Raw genomic sequence first — 27,042 nt, 5'->3', positions numbered from 1 at the left:
AATCCACCTTCCCTGCAGCTTTGGACTGTGGGAGGAAACCGGAGCACCCGGAGTAAACCCACGCAGACACGGGGGGAACAGACAGACTCCACACAGAGAGTGACCTCAGGAATCGGACCTGGGACCCTGGAGCTGTGAAGCAGCTGTGCTAACCACTGTGCTGGTGCGTCTAGTGGTGCAGTGCAAGCAGAATGAAATAAACAGAAGCTAAGTCCAGACTCTGAAAAGCAAAGTTGCTGCAGCTATTTCCGTTGTTTGAAAATCACATTGGTGGATCTACTCCATCCAGACTGTCATAAGCAGAGTTGAGGTGGTTTCATTTTTGGTGAACACCATGCCCATGGAAAGCAGGTTGGTTGTGCACTGCTATCCACTGAGGATCAGACTAAATCCTCATTTTTACGAGGAAGATAGAGTTCTGAAGGATTTTGTGACTGAGATTGATGACATGTATGCTGGATTGTCAAGCCAATTTGTAAGGTTGTACCTGCCATTTGATATATTATTCACAGTTTATCGTCAGCCACAAATTGCCTGTTCACGTTTAACTTATGCTGATTCTAGGTTTTAGAGTAATAGGGAGAGCGAAGAGAGTTGTGTTTGCAGTGTTTGAATCTTGCATGTTAACATTTTTTTTTTTCAACCCCCCCCCCCCCCCCCCCCGGCTCATCAACCCCCCACCCCCCCCCCCGCGGGCTCATCAGCCCCCACCCCCGCGGGCTCATCAGCCCCCACCCCCGCGGGCTCATCAGCCCCCACCCCCGCGGGCTCATCAGCCCCCACCCCCGCGGGCTCATCAACCCCCCCCCCCGGCTCATCAACACACACCCGTCCCCCCCCGTCAGCTCATCAACACCCCCATCCCCCCCCCCCCCCGGCTCATCAACACCCCCCCATCCCCCGGCTCATCAACCCCCCCACCCCCCCCGGCTCACCAACCCCCCATTCCCCCCACCCCCCCGGCTCACCAACCCCCCATTCCCCCCACCCCCCCCCCCGGCTCACCAACCCCCCATTTCCCCCACCCCCCCCGGCTCATCAACCCCATTTCCCCCCCCCCCCCGGGCTCATCAACACCTCCCCCCCCCCCCCCCATCCCCCCGGCTCATCAACCCCCCCACCCCTACATTTTTTGTTTAAATTATGGAATGCTCTTCTATTATTTTCATAAATAACTATGATTTGGGTTTTTTTGAAATGTCACTGGCCTATTGGAAAGCAGAAGAATTGCTGTGACTTTTCTGCAAAAGGAAGATTTATTCCTGAGTAATTTGCAACAATTAAACAGGGTTATGGTTAATAGCATCTTCAGCTTTTCTGCTAGAATTAAAAACTGGGGCTAAAATAGCAAAAATAATTGAGGCAATAGCCACAGAATTTGAAAGAAAGAAAAGTTAATCTATACGGCAATCCTGCTGAGTTGGCTAGAATTCAGGTGCACGGTAAACAACTTGCATTAAAATTCAAAAAGGGACGAAAGTGAAAAGCAAAAACTCAGAAGAGAAAAAGTAAAGAAAAAATCCCAAACTTGAAAGAGAAGAGAAACAATAGCTCGCACTCGAAAGGAAAGCAAAAACTCAAATTCAAAAGGAAAACAAAAACTTGAACTTTAGAGGGGAAAAGGAAAGAGAAATTCAAAGGCTTGAAATTGAGCCCCAGAAAGAGGTTGGTAATGGACGAAAGACCGAATTTCAACGAGAGGAAGAAATCAGACTGTGTATGAACTGGCTTCGGGTTATGTGGTGAAAGAGAACTAATAGTCGCACTCCGAGTTCTGATTTAACAGAGAATTTGCCTAGTGCCCAAAATCAGTGAGGACAGAGTTGAGAGAAATGTTTTGTCTTGTTTGAGGAAATGACTACAAACAAGGGTGGCCAAAGGGCAAATGAACTCTTTTATTTTACAAAATGGGAAAATTAATGGATGTCTATATAAGTCTTTCTGAAAAAACAATCCTCAGATTATGAGACAGTTAAACTGAGGTGCTCAATGTTGATGGGCATGTCCCTGAAGTGTATCAATTGACATTTCGTACAGAAAAGACAATCAAATATTTATCAAATTTGCTTGGGTTGACAGGTGGTTTTGCCCAATGAAGTTGGAGGAGACATTTGCGAATGGGAGGGAAATAATAGAATCATTTAGAAAAAACATCGCAATAACTATCAGGCTGTAACTGAAAGACCATGGGCGGAATTCTCCCTCCCCATGTCGGGTGGGAGAATCGCCGGGGCGCTGCGCGTGTCCCGCCACGCCGCCCCGACACCCGCACGCGATTCCCCCCCCCCCCCCAAACCGGCACAGCGAGAATCACGGCTGGCCACTGGGAGAATCGCCCGCTCGCCATTTGCAACGGGCGAGCGGCGATTCTCCGGCCCGGATGGGCCGAACGGCCTGCCCAATACGACGGGTTCCCGCCGGCGCCGTCCATACCTGGTCGCTCCCGGCGGGAACAGCGCAGGAACGCTGGGGGGAGGAGTGGGGGGGGGGGGCTGTGGGGGGAGGAGGGGGGTTCCTGCACCGGGGAGGGGGGGGCCTCAAATGGGGTCTGGCCTGTGATCGGTGCCCACCGATCGGCGGGCCGGCCTCTCTGAAGGAGGACCTCCTTTCCTCCGCCGCCCCGCAAGATCCGTCAGACATCTTCTTGCGCGGCGGCCTTGGGGAGGACGGCAACCGGCACCAAGGCCTGGCGCGCGTAAATGACGCGCCGCTGCTCCTAGCCCCCCGGGGGCGGGAGAATAGGGGGCTGGGAGCTCCGGCGCCGGAGTGAAACACTCCGGTTTTCACTCCGGCGTCTGCACTTAGACTCCCGATGTGAGAATTGCGCCCCATAAGTTTTCTAAAAGAAGTGAAGCTGAGGCTCTGACAGATGGGTATAATATATCACACAGGCAGCTAGAGGACAGAAGATCTCCATTTGTAAACTCAGGAAAACTACAGGAGTAGAAAGTTTGGGAAAATTTTGGCTCTTGGGAGAAGTCAGAAGCTGTTTCAGTGAATAAAAATGCTAGTATAGAGGATAAAAGTGATGTAGAGAAAGCAGAATTAGATATAGCTCTTGGAGATCAAGGGATATGTGGGCAAGGCGGGATCAGGGTATTGAAATTAATGATCAGCCATGGTCATAATAAATGGCAGAGCAGGCTCGATGAGCCGAATGACCTCCTCCTGCTTCTATTTTCTATGTTTCTAGGTTTCATTGGTATAAGGTGAGGCATCTAAAAGCAAATTGCTGGAAGCTGGAAATTAAATCAGTGGCAGTAATAGTGACCCTCAGGGAGTCTTCAAAAAGAGCTGTATGAGTGAAGGAAATGGGTGATAAAACAGCAGCAACACAGTTGCCTCGGCGCCAAGGACCCGGGTACGATTCCGGGTCACTGTCCGTGTGGAGTTTGCACATTCTCCCCATGTCTGCGTGGGTCTCACCCCCACAACCCAAAGATGTGCAGGGTAAGTGGATTGGTAATGCTAAATTGCCCCTTAATAAGCAAATAAACAAACAAATAAATAAATAAATAAAAATAATACTCAAGTGGTGGCTATGGCTCAGGATAGTCAAGGGGATTCTTCCCTGGGTATTGTATAAAGTGAATCAGGTTACTGAAGATTATAGAGGTTTTGACTCCGAGGGTGACATATTCTCTTTTACTCCAACAAAACAAATTTAAAAAAAAAAAATTTTGAGAGATGCTGGGGCTGTTCAGAAACTGATGGTGTCTGATATGATTTGCTTTCCAAGTGGTTAATGAACAATAAAGTATTGACAGGGGTTATTCATGGAGATATGAACCCTGTTCTCTTATATAAAGTTAATTTACAAAGTGACATGGTAAACAAAACTGTTACTGTGGGAGTTGTTTCTACTTTACCTATTGAAGGGGTAAATTTTATACTGGGTAATGATGTGGCAGATTGGTGGGTATTAGCATCTTTGGGAGAGCCTGTTGAAATGAAAGTAACAGATTTTACAGGACCAACAAACTGAATTGTTCTGAGAATATATGATAACTAGGGCTCAGGCACCGGATGATTTAAAATCAGTTGAGATGGAGGATAATTCAGGTGACAAATTAGATGGGACTTTTTTCAGCAATTTGAATGAGATTAAAGACTGACAATAGAGAGGCAGAATTACTTGACGAGCTTTCTTGATTGAAGCTCAGAAGGCAGATCCTGTTTTGCTGGGACTGTCTCAGATGGCAAATACGGAGGAGGAATCAGGAAAGGTTATTGAATGTTATTATCTAAAAAAAATGATGAGTTGTTGGAGACCTCCTCAGAGATCAGCGGACGAGGAAATAGACAGTAATCAATCGAATTGTTGTCCCTCCTAGTTATTGCAGGAATATTTTAAGAATTGCCCAAGAAATTTCAATGGCAGATCACTCAGGAATAAGAAAGGCTCCGGATAAAATAATGAAGCATTTTTATTGCCAGGATTGCATGGAGATGTGGTTGACATCTCCATGCAAGACATGTCACATATGTCAACTGGTTGGGAACCCCCAGCCGTTGATTAAGCCAGCTCTACCGATCCTGACACCCACTTTCAATCAACTATTTAGTAGGGTTCAAGTGGATTATATGGGGCCTGTGTTCAAAACCCAAATAGGGCATCAATACCTTTTAACTATCATGGATTTATCTAATCAATTCCCAGAGGCACTACACTTAAGAAAAACTACTGGAAAAGTGGCAATCAAAGGCTATTTCAGTTTTTCACTGGGTATGAGTTTCCCAGAGAGGATCAGTCTGCTCAGGGATCAAATTTCATGTCACACATATTTTGGTAGGGAAAGCTTAGCTTGGGCAAAAACGCAGATTAAATCATCTCCAACAGTCTCGGGGACATTGGAAAGATGAACTTTAAAAACTATGATTCAACCTTGAAATCCTGAGGCCTGGGATAAGGGAATTTAACTTTTATTAATTGCCATTAGAGTTGCACTTAATGAGGCAATTGGTTTCAGCCCCTTTGAGTTGTGCACATGAAGTAATGGGACTACTTAAATTTATTCAAGAAGAAGTTATGGCCCCCTCGGGAAGAAGAAATTACTCGGGTGAACTACTGGAAGCTAGGCTTAGTGGACCATATTATGTTAAAAGGAGACCAAATTAAGTAAACTATGTAATTAGTATCCTGAACAGAAGGAAGCATCAGCGAGTGTGTCATATAAATATGCTGAAACAGTCTTATGATGGGGAAACCAGTCAACCACTGAGTGTACACTAGGTAGTAAAGAATGAAAATGGTGACATGAATACACTTGAGAATTCAAACAATGAGTCAGAGATTGAAAATTCTCAGTTCAAACCCCTAGTACGGAGGTGTTAAAAAAATGTGGTTAGACACCATTTTCCAGAGATGTCTGATGTTGATCGGGGAAATGCTACACCCATAAAACAATCCTTAATGACTCAATCCTGGAAACTTGGCTCAAGTCAGAGATGAAATTAAATTTGAGCAGGGCAATAATGTCATTGAACCAAGTCGAATTAGGTGGAGTTCTCCAGTCTTACTGCTTGATCAGCAAGATTCTTCATTGATTACAGGGAAGGTTAATGCTGTAACAAAAACTGATTCTTATCCAAAATTCCCTGACTTGATAGAGTTGGAAATTCAGACTTTGATCAATTTGCTAAAAGATTTTTGGGAAGTTGCACCAAGAGATCAAGCTAAAGAAATCTCTGCTTTCAGGACCCCAGCAGGGCTGTGCCAGTGTATGAGTCATGCCATTTAGAACAAAGTAATTGCTAGATTACCTCACAACTGTGTTGTGCATGCTGTTGGTCTACAGTAACACTTGGGAAGAACATCTGGAACACCCAAGTGCATGTTTTGAGAGACTACAAAAAGCTGACTTGGTGGAGTTAATTTGCCATGGCCAAAGTCACCTATTAGGAGCATGTTTCATAGATTATCATAGAATTTACAGTGCAGAAGGAGGCCATTTGGCCCATCGAGTCTGCACCGGCTCTTGGAAAGAGCACCCTACTCTATCCCCATATCACAGTATCCCCACCCAACACTAAGGACAATTTTGGACACTAAGGCAATTTATCATGGCCAATCCACCTAACCTGCACATCTTTGGACTGTGGGAGGAAACCGGAGCACCCGGAGGAAACCCACGCACACACGGGGAGGATGTGCAGACTCCGCACAGATAGTGACCCAAGCCGGAATCGAACCTGGGACCCTGGAGCTGTGAAGCAATTGTGCTATCCACAATGCTACCGTGCTGCTGTTGTGGGGCAAGGTCGAGTGTTGCAGAGTGAAGCTAAAGTTCCTGAATTTATTGGCCTTCATGTCCCTCAGCAAAGTGGGAAATACTATAGTTCCAGGCATTTTTGGATTTTACAGGAAATTTGTCCCGAACAAACCTATTGAAGAAATATGTAAAAGTTAACTGGCCAGAGTTTTGTCAGACATTTTGGGAAGAGAGTAAAAGCTGCATTAATAAATGGAATTTCAATAAACCATTCAAAATAGCTATTGATGATAGTGATGTAGGGCTAGGAGTGGTGTTGCTACAAGATGATGGTGCTGGCCGTGGGCAGTACGGTAGCACAGTGGTTAGCACTGTTGCTTCAGAGCTCCAGGGTCCCAGGTTCGATTCCGGCTTTGGGTCATTGTCTGTGTGGAGTCTGCATGTTCTCCCTGTGTTTGTGTGGGTTTCCTCCGGGTGCTCCGCTTTCCGCCCACAAGTCCCGAAAGACGTGCTTGTTTGTTATGTAATTTGGACATTCTGAATTCTCCCTCCGTGTACCCGAACAGGCGCCGGAGTGTGGCGACTAGGGGCTTTTCACAGTAACTTCATTGCAGTGTTAATGTAAGCTTACTTGTGACAATAAAGATTATTTTGTACAGAGCGTCCAGTCAATTATTTCTCATGAAATCCTCATACAGATTGGTGAAAATACTCCACAATTGAGAAGGAAATGTTTGTCTTGTCTTGGCTCTGTAACAATTCAAAGTATGTTTGGATAATTAGGAAAGACTTTAATTTACAGTGATCATAATCCACTGGTGTTTTTGGAGAGGTCCTGCACAAAAATATCTGCCATTGTTTTGCTAGATGCTGCAGCTCTTCAACCTAATAACTGAGCATGTTTGCCAGGAAAAACAAATGTAATTGCTGATGCTCTGTCCAGAGTTTAGATAAGGGTGTGAGAGCAGAATTAGGCTGTGAGTTATGAGAATTCCATGATGGTTGAATCCTGCCAATCCAAATTGTCACATTTGGTTTCTCTTTGGTTAAGCCTTGGTAATATTGTGAATATATATGAGATTGCCAGACATAAAAGGTTTTCCCGTTCATTATGTGATGAGCTATTTGTTAAAATGTTCAAGATGGTAAGAGTTTGCGATATTTCAAAAACTGTTGTAAAGAAAACTTTCCGATAGTAAAGCTCCCTTTTTACAAAGGGGAGGAAGTGATAGAATCCATAGTTGCAAAGCTTGTGTGACTTTACATTAACCCTTGCAGTTCTTTACATTTATGCTGATGTCTAAATCAACTAAATCAACCACTAGAGGAAGCTATGTACAACTATATAAGGTATTGATGCTGAGCCTTGTGGGGGAGAGGTTGAGGAGAAAGCTGGAGTACAGACTGAAGGAAAGTTAGTATGAGTGAGAGCAGATCATAGTTAATGTAATAGTGTAGAGATTAGTAGTAGATGAGTGCAGATTATATGTTTATTATCAACTATGTATTATGTAGGAGTAAGTGTCACACAATTAAGTCGTGTTACATTTATAGCTTTGTTCAATTTAAAGCTATTTGTGGTCTTTGTGAACACTACGCCAACATATAGTACCACGGCGTGTATTTTTGAGATGGACCTTAATTGATAGGGGAAACCAAAAAAGCAAAACTGACGAAGGAAACATAAAGGCCAAAATTTTCTGTTGCTGGGGTGGGTGCACACCTGACCAGAAATTGTGTGAAATTGTACAAAGAGGTTGGATGTACATCCCAATGCCATCGCGCATTTGTCCAATATTTTGGTCGGCAGTCCGGCGTGAGAGTTGGAAATACGCCTGCCGACAATCGAGCAGGCAAGGACCAATTGATCTCAATTGTATGCGGCTTGCCTGCTCTCACGGTTGGCAAGAGGGTCGATTGACCAGGGCGGCCTTCACATTTTAGCTGCAACCTCGATCCAGGGTGGGATGAAATGTCAGGGCTGAAATAAAATTTTAAAAAGGTGCCTGGGGGCTGAAGCTTGTATTTGAATGTTGTGCCTGGATATTCTTTGCATAGTTTTTCCTTGAGGATTTATTTTGTACAGGTCTGCAGTTCCCCGAGACAGCTCCACAGTGGCTGTCCCCCTGAGGGAGCCCATTAGTAACCCCGGCCCGTACGCGCCCCTTTCTCAGCACCCACCCTATTCCTGCCCTCCCCGGCAGCGTTCAGCCTTTCCCAGCATGCATTTCACGCTGATTGCCTGTTAGTTGGCCAGCCAGCGTTAAATTATGTTCCAGGGTACCACAGGCACATTTTGCACCCACTTACAGGCCTGTTGAGTGTGTGTGTGCCCACAAGATGACAAATTCAGGCCTAAGACATAAACTGATTGGAACTATATTAAAGACTATATTAAATTAAAATTAAAGTGGGTAAGAAAAATGTGATGGATATATACAATTGTTTATAAATATGAGAAATGGCAATAAAAAGATTATTTAAAAAAAGACTATATTAAATTATAATCTAGACAAAGCTATCAGAGCTCAGTAGATACAGTACAGACAGCCTGAAGAAGCCAAAGGTTAGATCCAGAAGCTGAGTATAAGCAAAGATACAGCTGTTTCTGTTTCTTGGCGATGACATTGGTGGGTCCCTTTCATTAGTATATCGTTTTCCCTTTGCCACCTCCCCGTTGTCTTCCAAACCCTGTCTAGAAAGCTATTGGTCGCAGAATGATTCAAGAAAACATATCCTGTCTTTGCTTAGCATCTTTTTCACCAAACAATTTGAAACACCTCCGCTCTTTAGCCAGATTGTTGTTCTAATGACTCCTCTCCTCTTTTGGCCCCTGACTCATCCCTCCTACTCCCACCCCACCCTCGTGAACAACCAGTAAGAGTCTTGGATCATTAGGAACTGGGCATTCAATTTTAGACATACAAGGGGTCAATTTGAACAACAACTTGCAACTAAACAGTACTTTTAACGCAGTAGAACATCCCAAGACACTGCAAGAATGTTATCAAATCCAATCTGACACCAAGACACAGATATTTAAAATTTTACCAAAAGTTCGGTCAAATAGAATTTCAGAGCTTGGGTCTAGGCAGCCTCCCAATGCTTTAGAATAAAGTCACAATGGCCATTTTAATCAACAAATACACACCTCACAGAAGTTGAATATCTAACTTTTATTTGTTTGGATATGGAATCACATACCAATCCCGCTGTGGCCCAGAGTCTAATGGCACTGGGAAGGTCCTTTCACAATCTTATCTCAAGCATTGGGCTTCACTGTTACTTTGCAGATAATAAGCATTTGGTTTTAGATATCAAATCTGTACATTTATTGTATGCAATAGCTCTTAGACTGCAGCTTCAAATAAATATTTAAGCCAAAAGACCTCATTGGGTCTGTCATTATGAATGGGTGTGTCTTAAATATTGCCCCAATGGAAACCGTACGTATTAGACAAGATGCTGTGATTTTGTCCTTGGGGTGGTGGCTGATAATAGTTGGATAGGATGTGATGTCCATTCTTTGGTGCTGACAGCTGTGAAGCTCTAACCGTGTGGTGTAGGTCCAGAGTCCCAATGATGTCAAGACTGGGTTAGGGTGGCATGTTCCTCTTCTGGGGGGACGTCATGAAGTGGGTGGGTTTGCAACAAAGGCTTGGCAGTTATTCGACCGGCGACATTCCAAGCTGATGACCAGATTTTACTAAATTCAGTTTCACAAAATTGTGGGATTTCTGTGCTCTCCGTCCTGCTTGCTGGTTCAGTTTCGTAGCCACTGACCGACTGTACCAATTCTTTTCTACTGGCAACAATGTCCAGTTCCATGGATGTTGGTCACCCTCTTGTACCTCCCCAATTGGGCCTAATACAACCATGGTACCACATCATCAAATGCTGCAGGGGTCTTTGCTGAGCTTGATACTTCCCCTGTTTTAAGACCCACGTCCAGCAGGTGGGTTGGTGAATGGTGATCCAGAGATGGAACGGAGGTTGATTTCCCCAGCACACCTACCAACATCAAAAAGCACCCATTGTGTTTGCTGCCCATGAGGTTTTACTGTCAGTTTCCATAACAATCGCTACTTTTCACTCGCAGCACAGAAAGAGAGCATTTACCCTATTGTGCCTATTCTGAAACGAGGAGGCGGTGTGTGGAAGGGGAGGGAGAAATCTGGAATTGTGGACGTGGGATATCTTGCATTTCAATCTTTGTGTCTCTCAGAGCAAAAACCATGTCACGTGGCCAAGTAATTAATCAGTTGTAAAGCAATTTGCAATATCAGCGACATGAGGGGAGGGCTGTCTGAATTCAAGCCAGGTCCGCCCTGCCTGTGCAGGTCTGACAGCATCTCGGCACGGATTGAGGGTGACCACCCCTCTGACTCATGTGTTTCTGTTATTTAATGGACAAGCTTGCTATTCAATCAATTTATTGATATTTTTTCCAAAATACATTATGCACACTTATTTTTATAATGAAGGGAAGATTTATTTATTGTTAACATTTTAAAAAAAATTTAGAGTGCCCAATTATTTTATTTTCCAATTAAGGGGCAATTTATTGTGGCCAATTCACCTACCCTGCACATCTTTGGGTTGTGGGGACGAAACCCACGCAGACACGGGGACAATGTGCAAACTCCACACGGACAGTGACCCAGGGCCAGGATCGAACCCGGGTCCTCGATGCCATGAGGCAACAGTGCTAACCAGGAAAGACAGATTTACGTTGCAGAAAAGAAATGGATGAATTTCTGTTGGGAAAGAGAACAAACACCGTGTTTGAGGCCTGAAATCTCAGTTTGGCTAGAGGTGGATCCAAAGAAAGACCTCAGGATGTCCCAACGTGCTTTACAGTTGGAAGTGTAGTCTTTTTGAAGTGTAGTCACAGTTGTAATGTAGGAAATTCAGCAGCCAATTTGTGCACAGCAAGCTCCCACAAATAGCAATAGGATAATGACCAGTTAATCTGTTCTTGTGTTGATTGAATGATAAATATTGGACAGATCACTGGGGAGAGCTCCCTTGCTCTTCAAAATAGTGCCAAGGGATCTTTTATATCTACATGAAAGAGACAGGCAGGGCCTTGGTTTAACAGTGCAGCACTCCCACAGTACTGCCTTAGAGTGTCAGTCTGTATTAGGGGTTCAAAACTCTGGCTCGGCTGCTTCAAACTGGATTATTCTGGCAGGAGCTGGCTCCTCTGGGATTTTTATGACAGGATCTAGCTCCTCTGGGACTGTTCTGGTAGGACCTGGCTCCACTCGGATTGTTCTGACAGGACCTAGCTCCCCTGGGATTGCTCTGGCAGGACCTGGCTCCCCTGGGATTGTTCTGGTAGGACCTGGCTCCTCTGGGATTGTTCTGACAGGATCTGGCTCCTCTGGGATTGTTCTGGTAGGACCTGGCTCCTCTGGGATTGTTCTGACAGGACCTGGCTCCCCTGGGATTGTTCTGACAGGACCTGGCTCCCCTGGGATTGCTCTGGCAGGACCTGGCTCCCCTCGGATTGTTCTGACAGGATCTGGCTCCTCTGGGATTGTTCTGGCAGGACCTGGCTCCCCTGGGATTGCTCTGGCAGGACCTGGCTCCCCTGGGATTGTTCTGGTAGGACCTGGCTCCTCTGGGATTGTTCTGACAGGACCTGGCTCCCCTGGGATTGTTCTGACAGGACCTGGCTCCTCTGGGATTGTTCTGACAGGATCTGGCTCCTCTGGGATTGTTCTGGTAGGACCTGGCTCCTCTGGGATTGTTCTGACAGGACCTGGCTCCTCTGGGATTGTTCTGACAGGACCTGGCTCCTCTGGGATTGTTCTGGTAGGACCTGGCTCCTCTGGGATTGTTCTGACAGGACCTGGCTCCCCTGGGATTGTTCTGACAGGACCTGGCTCCTCTGGGATTGTTCTGACAGGACCTGGCTCCTCTGGGATTGTTCTGACAGGACCTGGCTCCTCTGGGATTGTTCTGACAGGACCTGGCTCCTCCAGGATTCCACCCCTTTCTTCATCTGTTTCAGTCATTTTCTGGTGTGAGTGACGGAGATTGTGCGAAGATAGTACATAGAACATACAGTGCAGAAAGAAGCCATTCGGCCCATCGAGTCTGCACCGACCCTATCCCCGTAACCCAATAACCCCTCCTAACCTTTTTGGTCACTAAGGGCAATTTATCATGGCCAATCCACCTAACCTGCACGTCTTTGGACTGTGGGAGGAAACTGGAGCACCCAGAGGAAACCCACGCAGACACGGGAGAACGTGCAGACTCCGCACAGACGTGACCCAGCGGGGAATTGAACCTTGGACCCTGGCGCTGTGAAGCCACAGTGCTAGCCACATGTGCTGCCGTGCTGGCCACATGTGCTGCCGTGCTGTAGATGGTCTCAATGGTTACTCCACATGAACGAGGGGCAATTTGGGGTTGTGGCCTGGTTTCCGAGGTTAGTGCATGAATTCTGCCCCTGCCCCCACAACAGGTTTCAACAAAACTGAGAGTTAGGGTCTCCTTTGCCACCTTTGGAGAACCAACCTTCCTCCCCCACCCCCCACCCCAGCTCCCTACCAAGCCTTACTCAGGAGGTAGAATGTAAGCTGGCCCACCTTTCTCAGCTGGATAGGGGGTGAGGTGCTGTTTGTGGGCCCTTCTGCTGTGCTTTTTACCATTCCCCATGTTCTGGGGGTGGAGCCAAGAGCAGCCAGCAATCCCACTCTGCAAGGGTTTGGCCCCTTCGAGAATTTTCGGACCAGGATAAGGAACTGGATGGGCGGTTTGGAAAAGTAGGTCCAAATAGGCGAGTGGGAATCTGCTGCCCAAACATGAATGCCCTTAACAAAACTTCACACCTATGTGCCTCTAAAAGTCTGGTATCTACAAGAAAACCTGAAAATGTGGAACAAGGCCTATCCCATTTACTGGATAGGTAGATAGGTTGAAGCTCGCCTTATAAACAGTAAGTAGATATTGAGCAGCTGTACAGCGACTATAGTCTCACTAGCCAACCAGGGTAGGTTGAGGAAGCATGGGTTTTTCTCAGTTACGTGGCTGTGAATTGAATTCTTGACAGATGTTGCGCACAATCCGGGGGACGAATTGATCCAAGTTGTCGAACTCATCAACGAAGAAGGAATGGTCCTTGTCTGGATCTGTCGCAATGTACTCCAGTTCATCCATTGCTGCCCAAGCAATCCCGACAGCATACGCAATCACACCTGCAAAAGAGAAACTGCCGATTGAATTTATTACATAGATTTTATTTATTTTGTTATAAATTTAGAGTAACCAATTATTTTTTTCCCCCAAGTAACGGACAATTTAGCGTGACCAATCCACCTACCCTGCACATCTTTAAGTTGTGGGGGTGAGACCCACGCAGACACAGGGAGAATGTGCAAACTCCACAGTGACCCAGGGCCGGGATTTGAACACGGACCTCAGCGCCGTGAGACAGCAGTGCTAACCACTGCGCCACCGTGCCACCCTCTCTTACATAGAATTTGACCACAAATAAACTTGCCATTCAGCCCAACCCAATCAGGTCCATGCGAGCATTTATGCTCTACATGAGCCTCCTCCTAGTTGACATCCTCTCACCCACTCAACATGTCTTTCTATTCCTCTCTCCCTCAAGTGTTTATTTTGCTTTCTTAAATACATCTAAACTATTTGTGTTTCTATTTCTTGTGGTTCCACATTCTCACCACTGTGGGGTATAAAGATTTCTCCTGAACTTACTACTGAATACCAGGGGCAGGATTCTCTCAGCCCAGGCCGGGCCGGGTGCGAATCGCGCGACGCTGCCCCAACGCCAGTCCGTCGATTCTCCGCTGAGGAGAATCGGCACCATTGGCGCCGGCGCGGTCGGCACGGTGCCGGTCTGCGCCGCGCCCCCCCCCCCCCCAGTGATTCTCCATCCAGGATGGGCCGAGTGGCTGCCCACAAAAGCCCACGTCCTGCCGGCGCCGTTCACATCCGGTCTTACCCGGCGGGACCTCGGCATCCATCCTGGTGGGGCAGCTTACATTCCCGGGGGGGGGGGGCCTCCACCGTGGCCTCCCCCGCGATCGGGGCCTACCAATCGACGGGCCGGCCTCTCGTGGTGGGGCCTCTTTTGCTCCGCGTTGGCCCCTGTAGCCCTACACCATATTACGGAAAAGGAGGCTAGCGCGCATGCACGCATTCGCGCCGGTCGCAGCGCGTATGTGCAGACCCGCGGCGCCCATTTGACGCCGGTACCGGCAGCTGGAGCGGCGTGGGTCGCTCCAGTGCCATGCTGGCCTCCTGTAGGGCAGAGGATAACTCCACATAGCGGTCCGATGACGCCGTCATTAAACTCTCCAGCTTTTATGACGGCGTCAACACTCTGCCTTCAGATGGGAGAATCCCGCCCCCTATATTTGTGGCTCCTAGTTTTGGAACCCTCCACTTGTGTAGACATTTCTCTTAAGTCTATTCAAATCATACTAATGCTAAAACCCTCAATCAGGTCAACCTAGTCAATTTCCCAGATTTTGGGAAGGATTAAGGAGACACTAGGGCAAGTAATAGGGTTGACTTATCCAGAATGAATCATCTCCCCAGGGTCCTCACCATTTCTCTGAGCAGCAAGGGCTGGAGCCCGAACATCATCGTAAGATCTTCCATCCGTGATGACAATCATGAGCTTCCTTTTGTTGGCTTTAGACTTGCTGAATAGGTGCTTTAATGCATAGCTGATGGCCTCGCCAGTGCTTGTTCCGCCACTCCAGTACCTGATGTTTTTGATGGCAGTGGTTATCGCCTCCTTGGTGCTGTGCTGGTCAAAGCCAAACTCGAGTCTCTGCTCATATGTATACTGCACAGCCCCGACCCGTGTGGCTGTGTCAGAGATCTCGAACGCCTTGCTGATGTTGGCAACAAACTGCAGTATCGTGTGGAAGTTGCCAGTGCCCACGCTGCTCGAGCCGTCCACCACAAAGCCGATATCAGCAGAGTTGAGACAGGTCTTGCTGCAGGCCAGTCGCTCGGTGTCACATACCCGTTTCACCAGGGGCCCCACTGCCTGGTACAGCTTAAACCAGCTGGGCACACTGATGGAGAAGTAACCATTAGTCCTGCACACAGACTGGAAGGAAAAGATGAGAGATTTAGAAATGGTATTGAACTGCATCATGACACAGTTCTGTCCGCTCGTTTAATCTGCCTTTCACTGTCCCAACTTAACTGTGCATCTAAACTTGGATATACAACTGTATTGATTGATTGGTTCACATTGTGAGAAGCTGCGGCCCCCACCTACAGCCCTACATACTCAGACAGTATGATAAATGTGAGAGGTAAATTGCCGGGAACATCAACTGGACGTGGAGATGATTCCGTCACACTTTAGATTTTCCACAATTATTTTGCGTACAGAATTTCACCTTGTCCACAAAGTCTGCCTCCACCATGTTCTGCCTCTCAGTCTGGTCCGCACCCTCCACGGTGATAAAGAAGATGTTGATGCCAGCCTCTCGGGCGAGGCGAGCGGCTTCTTCAACTTTGTCCGTGGGCCAACCATCGACCAGGATCACCACCACATTGGGGGCTCCTCCACGGTTCCCCTGCTCACTGGAAAAGAAGGTCCCAAGGGCATGGCTGAGTGCTCTTCCTGCAAAGAGAACGAGTCCAAAGTACCTAATTACTTCCAGTTTCCACCATGCCATTTGCAATTCAATGCTCCGTTTACTATGACATAAATGATTATTGCCTTGCACTGAAGCATATTCTAGAACTTCAGTTGAGTAAGTTAACATTGAGGTGGGACTGCTGAACTTCGAATGGATGGAAGCCCAGTTTTGTATCTGTTCCAATCCACAGAAAATCTCTCTCTATATTATTTATATAACATATATATGTATTAAAACAAAATACTGATATTTTGTGCATTAAAGCTTGAAATCGGTTAGATACCGACTGAGAGGAATTGATAGGGGGGTATGGTGTGCTGAAGTAGGGTGGGAGAAGGCTCGTATAAAGCAAAATGCCCTGCTCTTGTGCTGCACACAGAAGTTGAGGTAATTGCCTCCGGTCTGGCTGTTCCATATTCCCTCAGTATTCCACTGGGTGTTGAACTATATGTTGAGCTCCAGTCACCAAATTAGATTCGAACCCTGAAAGCTAAGTGGTGAAAGAGTTGTCCGTGCACCAGTACTTTTGACAAAGTCAGCGTCCTGCGAACTAGCCTACGTTGCAGACGTGCCGTGCTTTGTAAACCATGTGAGATATTAGGGCAGGTGACCAAAAGAGTGGTCAAGGAGGTGGTTTTTAAACAGTGTTTTGATAGAGGATATAGAGGTTTAGAGAGGAAATTCCAGGGCATGGAGTCAGGACAGTTGAAGGCACAGCCAGAATAGTGGGGCAAAAGATTTATCCCTGGCAGGAGAGAGTTCAGGGGGTGGGTAAGAGCTATCCACGTGAAGCAAAACACGTAAATGAAGTTTGTTGTAATTAGGATGAATGTACCGTTGAAATCAAATAACAGAAGCCATTCATCAGTTTTTCGAAGCTGTTATTGTTAAAACACAGTCACAATCATGGCTATTTAAAAGCAAATGTGTATTTTTTTCCTTTTTAATTGAGAGTACCCAATTATTTTTTGCCAATTAAGGGTCAATTTAGTGTGGCCAATCCACCTGCCCTGCACATCTTTGGGTTGCGGGAGTAAGACCCACGCAGACACGGGGAGAATGTGCAAACTCCACACGGACAGTGTCCCAGAGCCGAGATCGAACCTGGGACCTCGGCATCGTGAGGCAGCTGTGCTAACCACTGCACCACCGTGCTGCCCTAAATTGCAAATGAATATTAACAGATTGGTTTAACCACTGCTAACAGCTTTTCCCCGGGCTGAGAGATCTGTGAAAGCTCCGACAATTGGAAGGGGAAGGATTGGTGATGTGAACATGTCAGCGAAGACATAGCACTTACCCACATTGGAGAGGCCACCTCTCTGTGGAATCTTTTCAATGGCAATTTTAAGATCTTGCGGGTTGCGGTAAGTCTGCAGGTTAAATTCTGTGCTTGCGTTGTTCCTAGGATAACAAAAAGTCAATGCTCTTTAATAGCTGGTAAATAAAGGTAAGAATTTACATTTATATAGCACCTTTCATGACCTCAGCATGTTACAAAGTGATCTTCCTCATTTGGCTTACATAAACGGGAGCTTCTGATTCTACTCACCCAAACTGAACGATGCCAATCAATGGGCCTGCTACTCCAATGTCAAGGACTTGAGCAATATTCATCAAAAACTTCTTTTGAATACCAAATCTTCGCCTTCCAATGCTCCAACTCCCATCCACCAGGAATGCAAGGTCAATTTTGCAATCTACAATGGCAAGAATAGTCTCTTATTCCAAGGCTGGACAACTGGTTCAAAAACCACAAAAGAAAAATGTAATTTCTTTCACTGAGATGTGGGCATTGATTTTCCACATCCCCTCCTGCAGCACCCTTATGCTCGGTACATCAAAAATTTGGATAATAATAAGAGAACATGCTGGAAATACTCGCCGAAGGTCAGGCGGCATCTGTGGAGGGAGAGAAAGCATCAGAACTCAGGTGATCTCATCAAAACCTTTCAAACGTGAAAAGGAGTTGAGAGGGTCGATACGGAGAAACTATCTCCTCTGGCGGGGCAATCCAGAACAAAAGGAGATCATCTCGAAGTTTGAACTGGGTCATTTAGGAGTGATCCACTGCAGCCCAGTGAAGCTTCATCCAGTTTAGGTTTGTTCTTATTAGCGACCTGACAGAACTAAATGATTTGCTAGGGCACTTCAGAGGGTAGTTAAGAGTCAACATGTCCGCATTTGGTCTGGAGTCATGAATAGGCCAGACCAGTTGTGCAAAAAAGCATGAGTAAATGCACAATAGGGCAGAGTCAGAGGATTAAGAGTGAGGGCGAAGGTAATGGTGATATAATCAGAGTCTGGAAATTGGTTTGGCAATGTTTAACCCCTGATCTAGGGCATTCCACATTTTTGGGGATGATTTTAAGTAATTTATTGCAGGTAGGTTTAAACCTCTGCTAAATACTAGACCTTGCACAGAGGTGTTCATACATTACTAACACAAACAGTTACTTCCAAGCCAGTGAGATCGCTATAAAACCAAGTAATTGGGATCCATTATTGATGCCAACTCTGGAGGTTTCATCACATGACTTCCCTCCAATTGCTCCGTCCCTGAGCTTCCCCCATTGGTTGTCCATTCTCATGATGCTTTGCTTTCTTACACCAATCAGAAAGTGAACAGGCTGATCATTATTCAATTGGACGATTCTGAAATGTCAGTTAAGACAAATATTCCCTTCCCAACTTCAACATTTTTAGAACTAATAAACAATTTGAAAGAAATTAATAGAAAGTGTCCCTATGATTTGTCTCATAGAACTTTTCAGAAGATTAATCTTTTAATTCCTGAAAGACCTCAGGACAATCCACGAGAGTTGGCAACCCAAGATGCCTATCTGGCAGAAATTCCAGACCTTCACAGGACCACGTGTCCTAGGCCATCCACCCCTATCTGGGAATAGGGGCTGGTTTAGCACAGTGGGCTAAACAGCTGGCTTGTAATGCAGAATAAGGCCAGCTGTGCGGGTTCAATTCCCGTACCGGCCTCCCCGAACAGGCGCCGGAATGTGGCGACTAGGGGCTTTTCACACTAAATTCATTGAAGCCTACTTGTGACAAATAAGCGATTATTATTATTATGTTCTCCATCTATCCCTATCTCTGGGTAGCTCTAGGTTCAGATTATTATTGATAGGTGCTCCATCCACCCTCCCCCACCCAGATACATCCATACAATCTCACCTGGGAGAGATGAGGAACCGAAAAATCCAGGGACAATGAGGGGAAAGAAATTCTCTGGAAAACTCCTCCAACCATCTCAGGTGATCAAAACCAATACAGGAGAAAACTCATTTACACAGTTCACATTTCTCCAATAAGGAAAAAACATAATTTCCCATCCTCCTTCAACAAGTCTTTCAAGAGGTCAGTGCTCAGGAAGAGTCATAAGGGTGAGGAAAACAAAGGCAGTTTTAAAGGAGTTAGATTTGTATTGGTAAACATCATAAATAAGGTATAGTTTTAAGTGGGTTTAATTTAAGGTTGCTGTGCCTGAAAGGGTAAAACCTATAGTTAGATTCATGCTGGGCAAAGTGTTTGTATGTGTCGGGGTTAGTTCAGTTCCAACTGTGTTTCTATTGTGCTTAGAGAAGGCTAGTGTGTGAAGAATAAATAAAAGATATAATCATGTGAGTGTTACTAAACAACTGGGGCCGTGTAAGCTAGAAAAACTCTTAAGATTCAGTTTAGCTAATTTGATTGCAGTTGAAGATAGGCAATGAGAGAGAAAGCAGCTCTCAAAGCTCGGCTGGAAGCAGTTGGTTTAGAAGGTTAGAGAGGAAACATCCCTCTCAGCTTTGCTAGAAAAAAAAACCATGGAATAATGGTTAAGAAAACAAGTGCAGAGATCTGAAGAGCAGCTAATTAAGGAAAATAGAGAACTGAAGAGAAGTTTCCAAGAAGTCTGAGGTTAAAGATACGAGAACAGAGCATTGTTGAATAAAGACAGACAGAGCTGAGAAGAAGGCTGCGATGCCAGAAAGGTATTGGATTTTCAGGTTTGTGAGATTTTACTATAACCTGTGGAATGTGAGTTGAAATCGATAACTGGATCTTGGAGTTTGTATAAAAGCAGTTAAGACAAAGGAATCCTAAAACCCTGGACTGGATTTTCTATTAAATGTTGAGTGGAAGCTTTGTTTAAAAATGTCATTTGTAAAACCTGGAAGGATTTCAGAATGAAAATCGCTAAGGAAAAGCCTTATTATGAGAGAAAATTTTAAAGTGTGTTTTGGGAGTGGAGTTTGGAAACTCTCATGCGATCATCATTTGGGGGGATTCTGAGGACAAATCGACAGGCACTAACTTGGGTTCAGAGCCGATTGCATGTATTTGCCCAGAGTCAACTTGTGTGCTTAAAAGGGACCTTTTGTGTTAATGAGATCATTGTAGCTTAACATGTACCTTGTAATCCGTGTTAATCTTTAAATATGTGTGTATTTGTTAAGGTAAGGCGGGAGTAAAGGAATACTGTATAATAAGACAACTTTTCACGTGTAATTAAAGTTTTTTCTTGTTGCTAAAACTAATTAGCGGTCTTGTGACTCTCTGTTCCTCCATGTTTTATTAAAAATAGCAAAAATTACAATCATTTTACCAGGGTTCCATTCTGGGATCTTCCCATCCAGTTATAACATCAACTGTGATCGTAACCTAAGCAATGTTCTAGGTGGATAATTCAAACAGCTGAACAGAATCGCATTCTCTGGAAATGCCCATTCCACTGTTTAGCACATGAATTGACAGATGGTTAATTTTAAAAATCCAGGCAGCTCGTTATTCTTGTGGAGTAGAATGGCTGTGATATGCCCCCAATACTTTGCCTACTTCCAGCAGGTTAAGCCCTTTTCTATTAACTTCAATGGGACAGGGCGACCTGGCTTTTCATAGATTAAAAACTAGAGATGGGGCGCTAAAGGTCAAGTGGTCGACTCTGCCGTTTGATGGCCACCAACTTGGAGGAACACGCAACAGGAATTCAAGTGTGGAGGTCACTGCATTGATTTCACTTGTCACCCATTTTCGATGTGCTCTCCTGTCACCTGAGAGCTCTGGTTGAGAGCGTTTGTTTGTGAAACTGATCTCATGACTTCTGCACGGTCAGCAATAAATTGCACCCTATTGTTTTACTCTTTATTGTGTCAAAAATGTCAACAGCCAAAAAGTGTAGATACTTGGATCTCCGCGGGAAATCGGTTCCTCAATGAAATCTTGGTCCTTCGTGCCGAAACCTGGTGAGGAAGAAAATCTAAAATCAGTGCATCTACCAGCAGCGATTCATCTTTACCCACTGTACATAAATAAATCTCTCAATTATACCCACACTGTGAACAGCAGGACACCCTAACATCTCTCTGTGGTTGTTGTGAGGACATGCCCCTTTTTTGACCATTCCATGCACTCCTGGTCGAGATTGAAACTCAAATCCTGTATCAAATAGAGGTCATATAGAACACTGCTGCCTGTATCCTAACTTACACCTCCAATCCTGACCTTTTATGCATTCACAGTTTTCATCGCCTGATCGTTGGTGGCCAAACCTTCAGCTGCCTAGCTCCTGAATTCTGAAATTCTCTCCGTACACCTCTTATATCTCTTTGATACAGAAAATGCTGGATAAACTCAGTGGGTCTGGCAGTGTCTGTGGAGAGAAACGGAGTTTTGGATCTAAATGCTCCTCATTTATCTCCGTATGTCTCTTTCCTCTCTTAAGACACCTCTTAAAATCAACAAGCTGTTGGTCATCCTCCATCACGTGTTCCTATGTGGTCCCGTGTCAAATTATGTTTGGTAATGCTCCTGTGAAATGCAGTGGGACATTTTAATACTTCAAAGGGGCTATGTAAATGTAAATTGTTGTGGTTGACTTAATGACTGTGAGTATGGTGAGAAGAGCCTCCTCTCGTACAGTGCAGACCTCCCACTCTGGCTCCTCTCTGCTCCTCCTTTCCCTCCCCCCACCTTTACATACACTTCTCTCCACCCTTTGCATGTTGTCCGAATCCTCCACCCCCGAACAACACAATGGAGTCTGCTCCCACAACTTCCATATTGCCCAGCGATCTGACCTGCTCAAGCAAGCCAACTCTTCCTTCCTCACTCGCCCAGTTTCAACACAATGAGTTGTGCAGATGTGTACACAATCAGGATGGGGAGTAGAGAAAAAAATTCTCCATCTTGAATGGGACGGCAGGGGGTGGGGACCTTGATCTGAAGGCTCCTTCCCTCTCCCGTCCTCAGCCTACCCTGCAACATTGTGATCCCCTACTTTCAGGACCCACCTTGAGGACAGTCCTGGGACGTAGTTCCAGGACAACCCCTACAGTACCGCTTCTGGCCACTGCAGCACTGTGGCTGGCTGGGTTGGAGTGCTGTCGGCCAAGCTGATTGGCTGAGAGCTCTCACGGGTGGACAGGAGTCCTGCCCATTGCCAGTCAACACTCAAGTGAGTGTTAAGTGGCAGTGGACTTAGAGAATCGGTGGGAACACGTTCCGCACCAACTCTCAGGATGGCGAGTGCCAGTCACTCACCATCCTTACATTTCTACCCGTTAGCTCCCACTAATTTATATTGAAATTTAGTTGCCAAATCTGCACAAATATAATGTTCAGTATCTACTTTGTAATTGATTTAAATGACAAATGGTCAGCACAATGTGTCCATACGTGCAGCTGGCTGGAATAATTCTGTATAGGAGGGGGACAGCGGGACTAATTGGATAATTGGACAGGTCTTTCACAGGCCTCCTCAGAGGAACGTTGGGACAAGTGTCCTCTGCCTAATGCTGGAAGATTGTATGATAATATTCCATAAAAATCAGCGTCTTCTAAAAGTCTTTCTCATTAACAAGCTATTAAAAATATGTTCTATATAAGATCCTTAAATTGTGTGTGTTGATTCAATCTGTGCTGTTTTGCAAGTTTTTAACTCTGGCTGTGTTTTTTGGCTTTTGTTAAAGATCTTTCATACCTGGAAGTTTGACTTTAGTAAGCAGCCATGCAGTAGGGTGAAAGGGTTTTTGCTGGTAATGGAATGTTCTGTCACTCATTCATTAAGAGAGCATGTTTCAATTCAGAGGAATAGTGCAGTGTGCTTGTGCTGTGTGTCTATAAGACACTGTATTGAAGCAGAATTAGGCCATTTGGCCCATCGAGTCTGCTCTGCAATTTGATCATGGCTGATATGTTCCTCATCCCCATTATCCTGCCTTCTCACCATAACCCCTAATCCCCATATTAATCAAGAAATCCCCTTATTAATCAAGAACACCAGATTTGTGCTTGAGCTGCTGTTACCTACAGGGCTACAGACCAATAACTGGAAGGTGTAATTAGACAGAATAGTTCTTTCTTAGAACATAAGGACTAGGAACAGGAGTAGGCAATCTAGCCTCTCGCGCTTGCTCCACCCTTCAATACAATCATGGCTGATCTCACCATGGCCTCAACTCCACCGCCCTGCCTGTTCTCCGTAACTCTTCAACCTATTACTAATTAAAAATCTGTCTAACTTAAATTTACTGTCCCAGCATCCCCCACACTCTAGGGTGGCAAATTCCACAGATTCACGACCCTTTGGGAGAAGTAATTTGTCCTCATCTCAATTTTAAATTTGCTACCCCTTATCCCAAGACTGTAACCTCTCATTCTATAATGCCCCACTCCACATCTACTTAATCCATACCTTTGGGCAGCACAAGTGGCTAGCACTGTGGCTTCACAGCGCCAGAGTCCCAAGTTCGATTCCCCACTGGGTCACTGTCTGTGCAGAGTCTGCACTTTCTCCCCGTGTCTGCGTGGGTTTCCTCCGGGTGCTCCGGTTTCCTCCCACAGTCCAAAGACATGCAGGTTAGGTGGATTGGCCATGCTAAATTGCCCTTAGTGTCCAAAAAGGTTAGGAGGGTTTCCGGGGATAGGGTGGAAGTGAGGGCTTAAGTGGGTCGATGCAGACTTGATGGGCCGAATGGCCTCCTTCTGCACTGTATGTTCTATGTTCTTTTAGCATCTTGTGTACCATAATTTGATGTCCCCTCATTCTCCTAAACTCTAGAGCGTATAGGCATAAACGTCTCACTCTCTCTTCATATGACAAACCCCTCATCTCTGGAATCAACATATTGAACCTCCTCTGAACTGCCTCCAATGCCACTACATCTTTCCTCAAATAAGCGGACCAAAACTGTGCACAATAGTCCAGGTGTGGTCTCACCAATGCCTGTACAGTTGCAATGACACTTCCTTAACTTTATACTCAATTCCTTTAGCTATAAATGCCAACATTCCATTCACTTTATTTATTATCCGCTGTACCTGCATGCTAGTTTTCTGCGACTCCAGATCCCTAAGACCCCAGATCCCTCTGCAATGGAGCACCCTGAAGTCTCTCCCCATTTAGATAATAAATTGCCTTTCCATTTTTGTGCCCAAAATGGATGATCTCGCACTTATCCACTTTAAACTCCATCTGCCACATTTTAGCCAACTCACCTAGCCTATCTATATCCATTTGTAAGGTTCTTATTTCCTCATTGCAACTTACTGTCCCACCTACTTTAGTGTAATCTGCAAATTTGGCTGTAGAACCTTCTATCCTTGTATCCAAGTCGTCTATATAAATTGTAAATTGTTGGGGCCCAAGGACCGAACCCTGTGGCACCCCACTAGTTACATCTTACCATCCAGAAAAAGACCCATTTATCCCGACTCTCTGTCTTCCATTCGTCAGCCATTCTTCTATCCAAACTCATAGATTATCCCTAATCCCATGTGATCTCAGTTTGTATATTAACATTCTGTACGGCACCTTATCAAACGCCTTCCGGAAGTACAGATATACTACATCTATAGGATTCCCATTATCCACTTGACTGGTAGCATCTTCGAAGAACTCTAGCAAATTAGTCAAACATAATTTACCCTTCATAAAAGCATATTGACTCTGATGGATAGCTTTTTGACTTTCCAAATGTCCTGATATTACTTCCTTAATAATGAATTCTAACAATTTCCCAACAACAGACGTTAAACTAACTGGTCTGTATTTTTTTATATTCTGCCTCCCTCCCTTTTTGAATAAGGGCATTATGTTAGCACTTTTCCAATCCACTGGAATCTTTCCCATGTCCAGGAAATTTTGGAATTATAACCAATGGATCCACTATCTCTGCTGCCACTTCCTTTAACACTGTAGGATGTTGGCCATCAGGCTTTGGGAACCTGCCTGCCTTCAATCCCAATAGTTTGTTGAGTACCGTTTTCCTACAGATGCTGATTATTCCAAGTTCCACCCTTTCTATTATCTCTGAATTATCCGCTCCTATAGGAATGGTACTAGTTTCTTCCACCGTGAAAACTGAGGCAAAATATTGATTTAGCTTCTCTGCCATGTCCGTGTTCCCCACGATTAACTCTCTGGTTCCATCTTCCAAGGGACCATGAGGTTTCCAAGGGAACATTCACCATAACGATTCTCACCCCTTTTATATACTTATAGAAGCTTTTGCTATCCTAATTGATATTTTTCACTAGCTTTCTTTCGTAATTTACCTTACTCTCTTTTTATTACTTTTCTCATAACCCTTTGTTTATGTTTGAAATATGTTTGAAAGACTTCCGGTTGTGGCTATGCCTAGGTAGGTCGCACGTTCGGCAGCTCCCGCCGGGAACGGACTTTTGGGCTCTCCAGAGGGGCTCCAACGGCAATTGTTCGACGGCTTCCAGTGTGGGAAGGTGACAGCAAGGTCCCCCCGACATTATATGGATGGGACCAGGAGTGGAGCGGTGAAAAAAGTGATCTTGGAGCAGCGAAAAGTGCGAGGGAGGAAAAGCACGATGGCGACGGGTGGAGACCAAGCAGCATGGGCGCAGTGGTCGCAGGAGCAGCAGGAGTTTCTTAAACGCTGCTTTCAGGAGCTGAGGACAGAAATGCTGGCGCCAATGAAGGCGGCGATTGAGAAGCTTGTGGAGACCCAGAAGACCCAAGGGGCGGCGATCCGAGAGGTGGGCAAAGAGCTTCGGAGAACGAGAACGAGATCTTGGGCCTGGCGGTGAAGGTGGAGGCGCACGAGACGCTGCACAAGAGGTGGGCGGAAAAATTCAAGGACCTGGAGAATAGGTCGAGGAGGAAGAATCTTCAGATTCTGGGTCTCCCTGAAGGAGTGGAGGGGCCCGATGCCGGGGCATATATGAGCACGATGCTCAATTCGCTGATGGGCGCGGGAGCTTTCCCGAGGCCCCTGGAGCTAGATGGGGCTCATCGGGTCCTGGCAAGGTGACCCAAAGCCAACGAGCCGCCAAGGGCTGTAGTGGTGAGGTTCCACCGCTTTATGGACAGAGAGAGTGTCCTGAGATGGGCCAAAAAAGAGCGGAGCAGCAGGTGGGAGAACACGGAGATCCGAATCTACCAGGACTGGAGTGCGGAGGTGGCTAAGAGGAGAGCTGGTTTCAATCGGACTAAGGCGGTGCTCCATCGGAAGGGGGTGAAGTTCGGGATGCTGCAGCCAGCGTGATTGTGGGTCACGTTCCAAGATCGGCACCACTATTTTGAAACGCCCGATGAGGCATGGAGCTTTATACAGACTGAAAAGTTGGACTCAAATTGAGGGTTGGTCGTGGGGGGATGTTTACTGTGTTTATTGCATTTGGGGAATGTTCTCTGGGTTTGAGTGCTGGGTGGGGATGGGTGAATGGATTTGATGTGGGGGCTGTGGGCGTCGGTGTTGGAGGGGCAGAGCCCCACGGAGGAAGAGGGGGGTGGAGGCCCGGGGATGTGGAGTTGGGGTAAGGCCGCAAAAAGGAGCTGCGCCAGAGGGGGCGGGGCCGGCTCAGGAAAACGCGGACTTTTTCCCGCGTTAGAGAAGGATGGGGGTGGGGCCGGGGGGGGGGGGGAAGGGCGGTGCTGGAGAGGAGCGCACACTGACTGCCAAGGGAAGGGGGGATTCTCACACTGGGGGGTCAATGGAATGGCGGGAGAGGCTGGGGTCAGCAGGAGTCAGCTGACTTACGGGAGTGTCATGGGGGGAGCAAAATGGCTAGATGAGGATCTAGCGGGGGGGAGGGAGGGAGGGGGGGAACAGGGTTGCTGCTGCATTGGCCAAAAGGGAGCTGGAAGTAGGAGAGGTAGTCGGGGCGGGGGTCCGCCGACTGGGGGACTGGGGGTTGCGGGAGGCGCGGGCACG

General features: G+C 46.1%; 1 protein-coding gene across 1 annotated transcript in view; it reads right to left on the bottom strand.

Annotated features, from left to right (window-relative positions):
• Positions 1-9,373: 9,373 nt before the first annotated feature.
• LOC140410410 (vitrin-like) overlaps positions 9,374-27,042 on the bottom strand; it is a 137,518-nt gene continuing 119,849 nt past the window's right edge. The window contains exons 15-20 of the mRNA XM_072498479.1: positions 21,040-21,096; positions 17,412-17,559; positions 17,160-17,263; positions 15,614-15,840; positions 14,802-15,315; positions 9,374-13,423 (exon numbers count right to left, since the gene is read on the bottom strand). Coding sequence (XP_072354580.1) covers positions 13,245-13,423; positions 14,802-15,315; positions 15,614-15,840; positions 17,160-17,263; positions 17,412-17,559; positions 21,040-21,096 — 1,229 coding nt within the window. The 3' untranslated portion in view covers positions 9,374-13,244. The remainder of the gene's footprint in view (positions 13,424-14,801; positions 15,316-15,613; positions 15,841-17,159; positions 17,264-17,411; positions 17,560-21,039; positions 21,097-27,042) is intronic.

This window comes from Scyliorhinus torazame, chromosome 4 (assembly GCF_047496885.1).
Source record: "Scyliorhinus torazame isolate Kashiwa2021f chromosome 4, sScyTor2.1, whole genome shotgun sequence".
NCBI classification, from domain to species: domain Eukaryota; kingdom Metazoa; phylum Chordata; class Chondrichthyes; order Carcharhiniformes; family Scyliorhinidae; genus Scyliorhinus; species Scyliorhinus torazame.
Note: the sequence above shows the minus strand (reverse complement) of the source record. Positions and strands in the feature narration are given on the sequence as shown.